Genomic DNA, 15,710 nt, shown 5'->3' with positions numbered 1-15,710 from the left:
TCTCTCTCTCTCTCTCACACACACACACACAAACACACACATCTGGAGCGCTCATTAGCATATCTAGCTGAGATACTCCAAACAGCCCGGAGCGTGACCTTGTCTTGTTAGAGGAAAGCCAGAAATATGACCTAGTTGATGCATGTTAATGTGATTTACACACATGGCCTAACTATTATAATGAACTCAAAAACAACAACAACAAACACAACACAAAGCTCACTGCTGTTGGCAGCGGACCGAGGTCCAGCTACGCGACACCGGCTCTGAAGTGCGCGCGCAAGGCAATTGAGTAGGACGCCCGCAAACACACACACAAGCGCGCGCACGCGAAAATGAGAAAGGGTGCTCCATCATCATCATCATCAGCAGCAGCAGCAGCAGCTGTCACTCACCTGCTTCCCCTCTCATCGACAGGACGGAAGGTCTGTCTCAGCCTTTTTTTTTTTTTTTTTTTTTTACGGCCGAACAGCGCCGATCGAGTCAAAGACGCAAACTGAACAGGAAAGTGGAAGATGATCGAAAACTTGTCAAGGCTCCGATCAAAGAGTCCACGGAGGAGGATGAGCAGAGAGCGTGAGGCTCTCCGGTTTAACGGAGCTGAAGTGATCCAACGTGGGAAACGATGCTGAGGTTCATCTGAGCTCAGCGTGAGGTCAGTCCATTTAACCCAGCCTCTCTCTCTCTCTCTCTCTCTCTCTCCGCCCCCCACCAACCTGCTCAACAGCCCATTATTTTAACCAGTATGGGGAACCTGTACACCAACATTAGTGCATGTTCTCAGTGACGTTTGATTCTTTTAAGCTCCTTCATTATTTTCCAGTGAGGCATCATCGGTTGCTTGAAGTCAGGCAGTGTTTTATAATCTGCTTAAATGTATCCGGGCTACACAGTCATCCTCAAGTTTTTGCTTTTTTTTTCCTTCCAGAAGCTAGACCAGAAAATCCGCCCCGCAATGCTGCCGTGTTAAAAGATGAAGTTTTTCATTTCCACCTTGGTGTCAAAGCGGAAATTTGTCTCTCAGTTTTTACTGGTTTTGGTGTGATTCCGTCTCCCATCAAATTTTTCGATTTGAATGCTTTGTCTTCGGAAAAAAATAAACGATATCAAAACATTTTCAAGAGACAAAATTAAAATTTGCATTCAAATCTAAAGGATTTCAAAATTACGTTTTTTTTTAGAGTCTGTAGAAAGTCTAAAATGTGCAAGACGAAAACCTAACACTGCTCCAGCATGTAATGTCCCTCCAGAATGTCACAGCTAAGATAATATTTTTGCACTTTGACTTGTTTCATCTCGATATTTCATGGGAGAGAATATGATTGCAGCCCAGATGTGTGAGGCAGTTTTAGTATGAAAGGCAGTGAGAATGAGGGACTAGGACTGAAAGAATCATCTGTTTTTAGTCTTTCATTACTGCCTGAGAGAACACAAGGACATATTTTCAAGTGCAAAACTTCTTTTGAGCTCAGACTGCGCAGGAGGAATGCCAAAGAATCTTTCAAAAGGTTCTGGTTGTTGTGGTCAGATGTTTGTTAGTTAGTTTGTTTTTTAAAGCCTTTTAAAATAAATAGGAAAAAAAGAGAAAACAGATACAGAACGGCGCAGAAGCTAAGGTCTATGACATGTCACTTCTCGGCAAAATCCTGTGGAGTCTTCTCTGTTCTCAGCTGCAGTTTACATTTGAAGAGTGGAAACAGCCAACACAGAACAAATCTCTGAAAACATCCATGCTTGCCCAAATCTTGAGTTTGTCTTGTGGGCTCAAAACTTTTTTTTTTTTTTTTTAATTCTTTCCTTCTTTCCCTCAGAACTGGCTCCTTGCTTCCAGGTTTGGCCCCCTGGACCACAAAATTGGTTTCCACTTTTTATTCTGCACTTGCTCAGTAAATCTGTCATTAATGAACTTCCAAAGATGGGAATTATGGATGAGGTTGGGGAGCAAGGGACGCTTTCCCATTTTACTCACCCAGCCCAGCTACAGTACACTGAAAAAAGTACATTGCTAAAAAAAAAAAAAAGATATCCAGATATCACATCTAATTTTTTTTACTTCACAGAATCTAAATTGAGTCACTTGTTACAACCTGATTATTTTATGCTGATGCAAACAATAATACTGCACTTGACCTTAATTTTTTGCCTTGATCCAAATGATTTTCTTAACATTTCAGTTATTGAACCAAACTAATATATGGAAATTGAACCAACCTACTGTATTTACCTTTGACTAAATTATTATAATTATTATTATTGTTATTGTATTTATTCATATTTAACATATGAACCATATGGAACATATTTAACATGAAAACAAATGAAAGAAATTCCTCTGACAATTATGTAATTGGACCGGAGACATCTTCAACCAACTCAAACATCAGCTATCTAACATTATCTAGTTAGCTTGCCAGCAACAATCATGCAAAGATAACTACTGGTAGCTAGCTAATTAGCCAGCCAGCTTAAATTGGGCTATAATTTTTTTCCAACTGCTTTGCTACTTAACGTTTATCTTTGGACGAAATCCACCCAGGATGTAAATGATATTCACAATGTCAAATGGTGTGTCAGCATGCCAAAGAGAGCTATTGGACTTGTACATGTGCTCCGATTGTGCAGCGTGGAACGTGCATGCAAGTTGACTCAAAATAAAATTTTACCTACAAGTCATTAAAAACACATATATTTTGAGAGAAATCAAAAACTTTGTTTTGGGTCTTTGGGACATATATTTAGTTCAGTGCCAGTCAAAGCAAGCAAATAGAAAGGGTTCCACAATCAAATGAACAAATTTAACCTCTTTTCAATGGCAGTTATTAGTTTGAATGAACAACTGCATGTTACACTTTTTAGAGTGTAGTCGTAGTTTAAGAAGACGTTGCTCTGATGAACTGGAGATGTCTGCTGAGATGTCATGCAATCTTGCCTGCAATTTATTTTATGCTGTTATTAACACATTCCCAAGCTCACTGCACACATTAATCATTTAAACATCAGTCATTTAAAGAATATTGCAATAATAAACTAACCATATTAGGTTTTAAAAACACATTAGGCACCGCTCCAATGTGTGGACATAATCCATACACTATGAAAGCATTCCTACAGTACGGGTTGGACTGAGCTTGAAATATTGAACCACCATATTTTGGCTTTCTTTACAATAAAATTTAGGGATGAACAGCGTGGATGAGGGTGAACGGCTCCAGACCTTTATCCTGATCATCCTTTGCAGCATCATTGTCACTTGAATAATTACTAGTATACTTAATTTATGAGCACGCCGCTTGCAAAGAATGAACAAGCAAGTTCAGCAAAAATTTCATGTGTTCATTAATTTATTGACGTGCCAAAGAAGTTCAGGAGTGTCCCGACAGCAGACACAAATCAATTTCCCACAGCTAAATGTGTTTCCTTATATACAGTAATACATTCTGACCTTCAGCCTCCAGGCAGTTTGTTGTTTTTTTTAAATATCAAACCGTTGTCTTTTCTTCTGTTCCCTTCTGTTTATATGGTTCAAACACAAACAGTATGTAGTTACTATCTAACGTACTTGAAATGATTTACAACATTTTACCATCTAAATCAAAATGCCAGCCAGTGGTGCACTGTTAGAATACATTTTATCATCCCCACAAACAAAACATCAGCTGTTTATTAGAGGCAACAATATGCATCCGCAATTCATTTGAGAAATAGCCTGGAGGGTGCAACTGCCCGTCCCGTTCGTTAATTTAGTATCTGCTGCAAAGACGCCATCACATCTCTCCAAAATAATCCCTCATGTTCGCTTTTCTTTTCCCATGCCATTTTTGTTTATTTTATGTCTTTACACAGCCTAAGCCATGTCTAGTCTCATCTTTCTCTCCTTTCTTTCTTTCTCTCTGTAATATTCCTCTTTCAAATCCTCTCTGTTCCTCCGAGTCCATCCAGTTGAAGTGATGTGATAGATGTCTACATTGTTTCCTGAATATGCATCCCTGTGCGTGGCTCTGTACACGGCCTCTCTGGCTATGGACGTGGCCTCATCCACTGTCAGCCCCCATTTAACTCCTTGGTCCAAAATGGAGTAAGCATAAGGGGATCCCGAGCCCACAGAGAAGAGTGTTCCCTGCAGGCGAGTACCATCACTGCAAACATAAAACAGACGGGGTCCACAGGTTTTCATGCAACCACCAAGATCAGCCTGAGCACCTCCAGTGCCATGGCCTCCATCAACCTCTCCTCCATCCCACCCACACAATGTAGCAGCCACACACAGCTTGGTTCCCTTAAACGGGTGAAGCATGTGTGAAAGTAGTTTGGCTGCTCCACCTGTGGACAGCTGCCGACGGTGGCGGAGTTGGTAAAGCCGCAGTTCTCGAGACAGAATTCGTTTCCAAAGGGCACAATCCGCCGAGGTACCAGAGGTTGTGCTCACCAGGTGACTGTGGATGGGCAGGATCTTCTGAGAGGCTGGGCACGCCACAAGTCCAGAGCAACTTGAACGAGTGTCTGCTGCAGCCAGCACGCCCCCCTGAAATGCGAAAGCCAGGGTGGTTGTTCCATGAGACATGGGGAAAGGCAAAGGAACAGCCTGAGAAGAAGCAGCAGGAGGAGGACTCAAAGGCAGAGGGAAGCATGAAATGGTGGATTCCTGAAGTAAAGCAGTGCTGTGGTCCTGGCTGGTGCTGATTTGCCCAAACTGTGTTGGACTTTCATCAAGATACTCAGCGAGTGGTATACGAAAATTAAAGAGACTTGTGCTATTTTGAAAGGGCAAAGCGCTCACATAGTTACATCCAGTTTTCTTTCCTAAAAGAGCTGAAGGACATTCAGTGGTTGAACTATCCACAAAGATGTCTTGGAAATTGCAAATGTCCTGCAGAGCCATTGAAAATTCCTGCTTTTCCTCTCCAACAGAAATGTACTGTAACCACATCCCATCAAAAAATATTCAACTGTCATACAAAGGTTTTGTGTGTCATAGTTGTATGTTGCGTCTTTTTTAACAGCAGGAACCTTTATATAGACACGATCACGCTCATCTACATTCAGTCATGTAAAATAGCCTATCAGATACAGTTACTGATGCCTCATTCCCATGACTTTGAAGCATAAATCTTCAGTAGTTCATGGGTAATTAATTCTGGCTGCACTATCAGGTTGTTTTTGAGATCAGATTTCTTAAAGGTCTTGTGTGAGCACTTGAGCCAAAGAAGATGTGGGTAACGGCAAGCTGGGAAGCTGGGAAGCTCAAGTCAAATGAACTGAGACTCTGAGCTTTGATGCGTCTCTCCCGTGGAAAGTTCACATACAGAATCGAAATGAGTGAACATTTTGGTCGAACAGAAGAGTACCAAGCTTATGAGGTGTTGAACTGGAAGTGGCCCTTCCACGCATGAATTTATTTAACCTGCAACAGCAGTAAATTAGTTAATGCTCTATAACACAGGGCATATGATCACACAACTGCCACCTGTTTTAAAACTATACTGACAGATTCAGTATTATTCCACACAGAACTTACTTTATTTCTCAGCAGGATTAGAAGTGAAGGGGCTATATATTTGTTCCCAGTAAAAGAAACTCACACTGATTATGATGTGCATCATAATTTTTGGATACATATCGACGACTGCTTTTAAAATCGGAAGAGAACCATTACTTAGTCTATTCGTTTCTCTATTATACTTTATTATATCAATTATTGAAGGATAAACTTATCCTTTCATGTATATGAAGATATCCATTGTTTAACAGAGCTATACTATAATCAATATATTTATAATATCAATAAATGAAAACGCATAAACAATGTGAAAAGGGGCTCACATATGCCTGTCAGAAGAACAGTTTCAGACTAATTTAGTGTAAAAAAAAAAAAGAAAAGCTCTATAAACTGATTATATACTGTGCACAGCACTAACTAACAAACAGTCAGAGTTAGCAGGTAGCGCTGTAGCATAGGGATTTGTTTAGCAGCTAAGGAATCAGTTTTCCTTCCTGTGTCTGCAACACACACAAAAAAAGGCCAACCATTGATTAAATGTCTGTTTGCACAGCACATCAAAACACAAAAGGTGTGTGGAGGTGGGGAGAGAAATATTGATGGATTGCTGTGTTTACCGGGGTCATTACTCGAGTCATTATAAGACTCCATAATTTTATGAGGTTTATGAAGTCTTAATGGACATACCACTTCCTCCATCTTTCCAGTCCAAAATGTCATGTCACTACCGGGGCAGATAAGAAAAATTATTCTGTTGAGTGTATTGCCAGTCCAGAGGCAATATGAGGCAGCGCACATCAGGTACACGTTTCTGTCCACCGGCCAACAAGCATTTGAACTTTTACACAGTCTTCCTTAGCACAGAGAGCTCATGAATTTATAACACAGGGATTTTCATGTGTTTAAAACAGGAGTCCAACCAAATTTACCCAAGAGTCCATACCGCATGACTGTCCCTAGTCTCAGTCTCTCTGAGCCAAACGTTGTTTTCTTCTGCTAATGAAGATTTTTACATTTCCACAAGCATGTAATATTCACTGGAATATGCCTGTTTTGCAATTGTATTTTTTTTTTGTCATTACTCTTTCTTTGTACAAGAAGCACTATATATATATATATATATATATATATATATAAAAAAAAATTGAAGCACTTTTGCATTTAATTTTCTCTATATCTTTTAGAAAGAGTATGTATTCCAAGCCGTTTCCTCTCACAGTGATGAAAGCTTGGCTGACAATTTCATAGGGGTTGACTCAGCTCCTGACAAAGTTGTAGATGGCTCAGTCGTTCATGTGCGGTATCTGTGCTCCAGGCCATGTCAGCTTGCAATGGAGGTGGTCTCCACATTTGGCAGGATTGATTTCTTGGTCTTGACGAGAAAATGGAGCTGTGCGCTCCAAGTCTTCAAGATCCCACCAGGTGCTTTTCCAAATGCCTTTATCCAATTTATATTCACACAAGTTTTTCAAAAATAATTATTTACATGAGTTTGTATTTTTCTGTGCCATCCTCAGATGGCAGTAAATCCAGGAAATGCTATAGTTCTCTGATGAGGATTTATAAAGTGATGCAGCTTGCACTACTCTCAGAATACCCTGGTCTGCTCACCGGATATGGCAGATAAACAGAAACAGAATTTGTGTCCACATGAGTCAGGTCAGATGCTTAATCCCATTGTTATTTCATTAATTTCTGTGAGTTCCAGTTTTAAAAGAAAAAAGGAAATGTTTGTGAATGCCGTCTTTTGCTGAATTGCTTGACCTTAGACATGATAGATGTTTTGAAGCTCCCCTAGGCAAGCACTGCTGAGCAATTTGGAGAGGTATGAAAGTTCCTGCCTTTTATCGACAGAGACCTGGAGAGAGTTGGCCTTCATATTGTGACAGAGCCCAGCTTGGATTTTCATTTTTACAATATAGCAAAGAAAACTTTATGAAATGTGGAAATATTTCCTCAAACTTACAGTATATAATGACAGTAGTTTGTGTTTCAGCAGCAGTCAGCTATGGAAAGGAATCAAACCAAAAGGGTTGTTATCGCCGTATTGGAATACGTTCCACTTTTAATTCCACTTTCATTATGAATTTTGCTCGATAGGCTTCATGAAGCGTCTTCACTTGGGCATATAACCTTTTTATTTATGGTCAAGGAAAGACAAGGGCATCTGTCATTTTTAGCAGACGGAGCAGTGTTTCAAATTCAACCTTATGTCTCAGTGGCCAAAGAAATGATTTGTCAAATCATGTTTTATGGCTTGGTTTTTAGCGTCGTCTTAACTGTGTGGATCTACGTACTGAAGTGCTGTCACAAGAAGCTGTATGGGATCATCCATCAGGTTGACAGCAAAAATTTATATGACGCTGTTTTGATGCAGCTCACAGACCCAGGTTGGTCACAGCAGCTTTGTTGTACATCTGATACCAGTTCAGGGGATGGGACTGAGGCATCATGGGGTGATTGTTAGTGATGGCGTGTGCTTTTATGAGGCCCTGGAACATACTCTGTAATGTATTAATAAAAAGCTTGGGGTCTCCTGTGGTGAAATAGATGAATGTCATATCTCCTGTGTAGGAGATGTCATAATTCAGGTACGTTTGATTACAGGGGGAGGTGCAGCTCTCTCAGCCTGTGTAGCATTGCCTCTGAGGAAATGGATTACACTGGGCTGTTACATATTAGACTGAAAGGTATGGGACTTTAGTGTGTGCTTGAGGATAGTGGGATAAGGAGAAAAATTTAAATGCAGCTCACTCCAACATCACACAGTCGTCCTCTTTATCTTCTATGTTTTGTTCGGCGTTGTGAATTTCAAGTGTTTGATTTCCTCTTGGAACAGCTGTAAGATCTTGAACTATGTTTCCTCTCCAGCTGGAAAACTCCAGGCGATATCAGGGTTGCACTGCAATTTGGAGCTGGTCACAGCTGAGTGGGCTTTTTTCTGAGTGTTGAGAGCTCATGCATTATTATATCTGGCTTTCAGGTGCTACTGTATGCATCTTGGGAAGATGAAACCCAAAGATATGCACAAGTATTTTATCGTTTATGCCATTTTGTGAAATAACTAAGTAGTTATCGATACAAAGCACCAGTTCAGGCAGTTACTGCAATAGAACAGGGTTGGCTCATTATATGCACAGTGATCATGATAAACGATCTGAGTGCTATTCAATATTTTATAGAAAACATTACATTATGTGCTCTATATAGAATATATGAGAGTGTGTATTATGGTTGGAGGGAGCAAATACATGAAAGGTATTTTGGTCCAAAGGTACTTTGGTACTGTCGCTTTGGAACTAAAGAATGCTGGCTCTTTTGCAATTTCATATCATGCCTTGTTGTTTGTTTAATTGCTGTTAATCCCAGCATGAAATACAATACTAATCATGTCATCGGTAAAAAAAATAAAATAAAATAAATGTAATCAAACCAAAATTATAGGAACTGGCTAAAATGCATTGTTGGTGAGTTAACCAAAGCTTTACTGAAAGAAGTTACTTGCAGTCACCTCTTGTTAACAACCAGCAAAGGTGAAAGAGTAGAGCAACCTGATAAAGATAATGTCAAAGTATTAAGTTTGTGTGAGCAGCCCTGACAGATAACCTTTTGTGTTTTATTCAAGCTGTTTGTACACTTCAAAAGACTGTGGGGTGTCTTTGGTGAAAAACACTGACAGCAACACAAAGCTGAACAAATGCATTCACCCAGACACATATTGGTTCCGAGGACATGACAAGAGTAATACAAACAGAGCTGTCGTCAAAGCATGATTAATAGTGTGTTTGTTAGCCAGTTGGACCAGAGTTATACATGGAGTCATAGTTGGGTCTTACATCTCAATATAGAAATTGGGGAAAATAGCGGGCGAGCACTCTAAAGATAAGCAGCCTGCTGTGAAAAAAGTCGACTTCAGGATCTTCATATTTATTGTGGGAATATTCAAATAAGCTACAACTAATGAACGGCGGGCTACGAAGACAACAGAAAGCCCTCACCGTGTGCTCCTTGAATAGAAAGCCTGAAATTGATCAAAGTGTTGTGGCCAAGTTTATCACTACTAATTCTGACTATGGCATCTTGAGCAACTTGGAAACCTGCTGTCCAGATGACAGTACAATAATCCCACAGTCCAACAACCTGGGGCCAGTGAAAGCAGAGCTGTAAATTTGAAACATCTTCGTTAATGTGACAACAAATGCACTGCAAAGTCACACAACACGACCACATACTAGGGGTGGGCATCTCTGGCATGAGGCCCATACGATAGGCATCTGGATACGCTGTCAACGATGCGACGCATATGCTGCACCCACCGATGCAATACGATACACAACTCAACCATGATGCACGACAATTCAACAACATATACGATACGATGCGGTGCGATGCAATACGATTCACCATTTTATAATGATGCACTGCAAATGATCACAGTCCGATTTAACAAGCGCTATTTCATATGTGATTGTAATGTGCTGTTTTAGAAGGATACCAAGCAATTCAATGAGTTTGATTGTTTATTAATCATATCAGATTAAATTGACTTTTTTCCTTCACAAAGATTTCAATACAAACAATGTGCTTGGTTTGCACTTTTTTTTTTTTTTTTTTTTTTTGCTGTGGGTCAGCAAGCTCACAAGTGAGCAACATTACCAATTTTGTATTAGAAAACTAAAACATTAATCATCCTCTCACAAGGAGTTCTTCCATAACTGCTTACAAAAACAAAACAGACTACAGTTTGGTATTTTGTAACGGGGGTCCAAGGCATGGAGAAATAAAGAAGGCGATAGTGTCACTTGTTTTCACAGGTGGAGTTGTTAGCTAGCGGAGCATAGAAAAAACTTACGATTGACGTACTTGGGGCAGCAGAGTCCGTAGCGGGGGATGCTGGCGGTGAGTTACGAGTGCAAGCTGATGCCTCCACTATCACACTGCGGCGTCGCCTCAGGTGACTTATCAGATCTGTGATATTTCCAGTGTACCGGACTGAAGCATGGTACATGTTGCAAATTGCTTTGTTTTTACGAGTTTGCCATTTTTCTCATAGAGCCCAAACGTTTGACTTACTATTCGGTGAATAAATCCTCTCCTCTTTTGCCTTTGCCATGCTTGGTCTGAACAATGCACCTCTCCAGGTGCACACATGCCATTTTGATATACATCCACGGTGAACGTAAGTCTTATTTACATGGAATAAAAATATATAAATATTTTGTCGGTTAAATGTACAAATGAATATAAAAAAAACACTAACTGTTAAAAAAATATCAACATTTACCGGCGCAAACTTCCAGCCGATGTATTAAGATATTTTGTATCGATACGTTGTACCGATGCACTCTCATCCTGCCTGCGCATTACTGCGTATCTGCACATATCGGTTTATCTTCCCATCCCTACCACGTACACAAACACACTGAAAACACACACTCAAAAATTAATCAACTTGACTAGGACACAGTCATGGTTCTATGTATATGGTTTTTGAAGGGCAAATATGTACATGGATGAATTGTGAGACATCCATGCAAGTGTGTTTTGCCCATTTTTCCAGTACTGTTTTGGGAATTGAATATTTGTATCACATGTGCTATCCATTTTTTGTTTTGCCTGTTTGAATTGATGGTCTTAATTGCAGTACATTGAGCCATCCAGGCCTCCAAAGCTTGTTTTTCTAAGCATCAGAATCCAAAAAATGTTCTGGCAAAGTGAAAGCTTATTTCACATGAAAGATTTCTGCCTCTGATGTGAACAGGTTTGAAGTAGACTGGTTTGCTGAGTGCAAACCTTGAGGATATTACTCTTGAGTGCATAACAGAATGTAATGATGAAGGTTAAAGTGCTTTACTTTTTAAATAATTTGTCCTATAATAATTTTCAATCAATTGTCAGCATGCCACATTCACACACTCCTGCTGAATCAGATTTGTTTAGATTTTGAAAAGTGAATCCTACATAGATAATATCTAAATCAAATTTTGATGGTTGCATATAAATGTTATAGAGAGAGCTGACAGCTGGAAAGGCTCAAAGGCATTTTTTGTTCTGTCTTTAGTTTGAATTTCCAGTGAGAGATTCAGCCCCTGTAGAAAGATGGAGCTTTGTTGTCATGGCCCTAGAAATAGCAGTAGCACTCATATTAGTTGAGCAGTAGAAGGAATAGCAGTGTTAATGGCACCATTAGAAACAATTAGATACAGGTTTCTGCTTGCCTTTTCTAAATTAATACACACCTGAAATAATCTAGCTAAACAACAAAGATGATTTAAACAGCCTGACATGAGAGCATCTGTGAATAATTCCTTCTTTTTTATGTTCAATTCAGAATACACAATCATGAAATAAAATAATAAAAAAAACACTACATAAATTATAACCCAAGTTATTTTGTTATTTCATGATGAATCTAATGGATGCTGATGTCTGTGACCATCAGCGGCCCTCCCTGGGAACTTGTTTATCAGCCTTCAGCCTTCAACAACTTCCGGGTCACACAAATTAAATATCAAAGTCAAGTTTGGCCCCTGGCCTCAATTTTTTCAACAACAATTCATTTTTATTTTCCAATTTTGGATTCTCTATTGGATATGAAAAGAAAAAATGATGCATGGAATCATTAGACCCATGATGACTTCCAAGCAGAGAGACGACACAATAAACCTCAGGTATGTGGGTATGTGAATTTTTCATAAGATGAACCGCACCAATGAGGAGTGTATGAGTACATGTCTATGTTCGGAACATGCTGACAAACTTAGGAAGAGTTAATTCCATCTTTTATTTCTCCCTTGTGGCCTGCAAATCAGAGTAACAAAAACATCAGATTAACCAAAAAAGAAAACACTCCTATCTTGTGCAGTGCAAATGAGGGATCCCTCAACAACGTACAGTTCTGATGTTCTGATTAAAAGTGCTATCACATAAATCACTGCTATTTTATGGTTAGACTGAAGACTGAATGTGTTTCTGCGATTCAGTTATTGATTTGTTGTTGATTCCTTCAGGGAAAGAGAGGAAAAAGAAACTTCAAAAGAGGTTTTGAACTCAAAGAAAGCTGCAGAGATTGCATAAAGTTATCAATGAGTGTGCCTTCAGCATGAATTCCAGTGTCTGTTTCCTTGCTTTAGGGCTCAATTAATGCCTTGAACGGTTTTGGCTGGTACAATGGGAATGCACTGAATGACCACCCAAAAAAAAAAAAAAAAGGAGCAAAACATTTTGAACAAGCTGTGCTAAATGGGAATGCTGATGCCATGTTTAACCTTGGCGTTTATCATCTCAGTGGAAAAATCCCACACAGCCCCTGGAAAAATTAGGTCTTAGCTGGACACCTTGTCAAAATGGCGCCTTTTATGACCAATATCTGGCAGTTTATCAGCTGATTATTTTTTCTATCTCATCCACAGATGGCTGCATTCCAGCAGTTTCTTAATGCATCTAGCTTTGGTCCTGCTGCTGCGTCAGTTGAGGCAGCTCGGTACCTTACGACAGGAAGCCCGGAAGGGGTGTCTCAGGATGTGGAGAGGGCTCCTGATGTAAGAGGCTTTCATTAGCTTGGTGAAGAAAGCCTTGTTATGGGCTGTTGCACTATAGCCTGCAGCTCAGTGGCAACTAATTCCAATGACAGTGGCTAATTCAAGGTCAACACATTGAATTTGCATATCTAAAAATAAGAGCAACTGTGACTGTGTTATTGTCTGGCACAGAGTGGTTCTGCTTACCGCTGTAAGCTGGTATCACTCCGTATCTTATGTACCTTATGAATTTAAACAAGCTTCTGCTGCAGCTAGGGATGCTTTTTTTAGAATGACCTCAACAAATGAGAAACTATTTTTAGACCATATTGACATATTTTCTTTTTATATTGTGTAAATTAGATTCCATAATTCATTAGCAATCCTTTACCCTGCATGCAGAGTGGGGAAAGAATGTCTGTGTTGAGAACAGACACCTTGGATTTATGGTCAGAGAGGCCCTCCAGGCCGACCTCCTGTGCTCTTGGTAGGGGGCGCTCATTTCAATTTATTTTAAATTGTCCACATTTGATCATTTTCTCTGGTCATTACTATTTGTCTCAGGTTCCTCACATTTTTCACTGTCACCAACAGGCCAGACGCATTTGTTATGTATATTTCAGCAGCTGAATCTGGGCGGAATTTGGCCTAGAGCAAAGCTGCACACCAGTGTGAAGGTGTTTTTTCCTGTTTTGACTCTTTGTGTCTTCCCTTCAGCAAATAACACACAATTCTAATATCGCTGTCATATAGCTGAAGGTCCGAAGTGGATAAATCCAGCCACATACTGAAAGAGGACAGGAATACTGGAGTAAATTTTGTAGCAACAGACAACATAACGCTACTCTGCTCCCTTACCCTGCAATCATTACCAATGTCGGACTTGGATCTTGGTTATGATTGTCAGTGTGCAGATATCACAACTATTCTATATTAAACTATGATCCCCATCCATCAGGTGAGTTCATCATTTAATTTCTCTGTAACCTCTCCCTCTCCCTGTCAATCTGGTCACTGAACAGCAGGTATTTATCTTCTTTTATGGCTTTGCTGAAAATGCGCGAGTGCTACTACGCTTCCTTCCAGCATGCGAGCAGACTCATTATCCTTGGTTGGCCAGGCCGTATCGATGTATAGCAGAGCAGCTCTGGTGGGCAAGCCCCAGGTGACAGATTTAGTTGGGCTGTAATCTTATCATCCAATGATAAACTTAATTAAACTTCCAGATGCTGAGGCCCTGCGCAATAAAAACAACAAACAGAATAATAGAGAGTTATTATTTCTCAGACTTTCTCTGTGAATAACCTATCAGACTCCTGTTATGATCTTATTTTCACACTGATCCACAGGGAACCTACTACTTGGTCATTTTGGCACAACAAGGCAACGTTCTTCCACTGAGCATCTGTGACATGTTTAATGTGGGTCACTGTGATGAGGAAGATACTAAGGTGGAGATGAGGTTAAGGAGGTGGTTTTTTTTTTTTTTTTTTTAATTCAGAAACTGCCATAATATTATGTGGGCAATCAATATGGGAGTGATCAATCACATGGTGGTCCATGAAGCACGAATGCACAATCAGCAGACTCTTAGACAGCTTAGCACAAGGAATAAAAACAGAAAGGAAAACCTAGCCAGGCATCATGGTTCCTGTAAAGAGTAAACAAATAATATATATCCAGTTACTGGAGAGTTTTAGGGATGATTGCTGGATTTTATTACCTCATTAACAGAGCAGGGCTAACTGTTTGTGCTGAGCCGAATTTCATATTCACTACATGGAATAAATTGTGGACGAAGTCTCTTCTAATTCCTGGTAACGAAACCAATGCAGGACACCAAGCATGCTCATTTGACGTCATTCTTTGATTAATGTGGCTCTACTGTTATTTCAGCAAAAACATGAAAGGTCGATATTTCTGTTAACATAAAACAGTTTCCATATCTCTTAGATGTGTGGAGACTAACTAGGAAGAAACAGTAACACCCTGTTCTTTAGCTCTGCTTGGAGTCCAGATGGGAAAAGCCTTGAGGAAAATGACTCAGATTGGCGCACAGCTTCTCTTGGTAAGCACAAGACAATCAGCTCTTGCTGTTCAAGGAACAAAAATCAACACACAGCAATCTGCACTATGTTGCTCTCCTTTGATAATTGGATTCACCTTTAATTATTGAAATATCTGAAAATGCAAACAGGATTTTCATCATAAATAAGACATTAAAAGTACTATAAGCTATTTTTTTGAGAGAGAACTTGAGATTAAATATTTATATTTTTTCACATTTCTCTTGGCATACACAACTGTTAGTTTTTTTCTTTTGTCTGTGCCCTTGCTGTCATTGTGCCACTTCAAAGGTGTCTTGGTAAGTACCGAGTGCTGACTACTGCACCCATGTTCACATGATCGCCACAAGATGGGGTCATTTCCCCACATATCGGTTTGTTGCCTAAACTTGTGTATCGGATGATGCAATCATGTTTGTTTACCATGAAAAGTACTCCGGCCAACCTTTCATCTTCCTTATTCTCCTGCAGATTAACACATAACAGACAACTCCAATACGGCATGCCTCAGATCTGGGTGATAGAACATCATCTGCCGGCCAAGATGGTGTTAACCTGAACAGAGCGCAAAATGGCATCATGGAAAGAATTTACACAGGAACAGGGAATCTGTGGCTTGCAATGCTG

General features: G+C 39.8%; 1 protein-coding gene across 1 annotated transcript; it reads right to left on the bottom strand.

Annotated features, from left to right (window-relative positions):
• Positions 1 to 3,844: 3,844 nt before the first annotated feature.
• psmb11b (proteasome 20S subunit beta 11b) lies at positions 3,845 to 4,879 on the bottom strand. The gene has a single exon (XM_029500141.1). It carries the CDS (start codon positions 4,877 to 4,879, stop codon positions 3,845 to 3,847), a length of 1,035 nt encoding a protein of 344 aa, XP_029356001.1.
• Positions 4,880 to 15,710: the final 10,831 nt, after the last annotated feature.

This window comes from Echeneis naucrates, chromosome 4 (assembly GCF_900963305.1).
Source record: "Echeneis naucrates chromosome 4, fEcheNa1.1, whole genome shotgun sequence".
Lineage (NCBI taxonomy): Eukaryota > Metazoa > Chordata > Actinopteri > Carangiformes > Echeneidae > Echeneis > Echeneis naucrates.
Note: the sequence above shows the minus strand (reverse complement) of the source record. Positions and strands in the feature narration are given on the sequence as shown.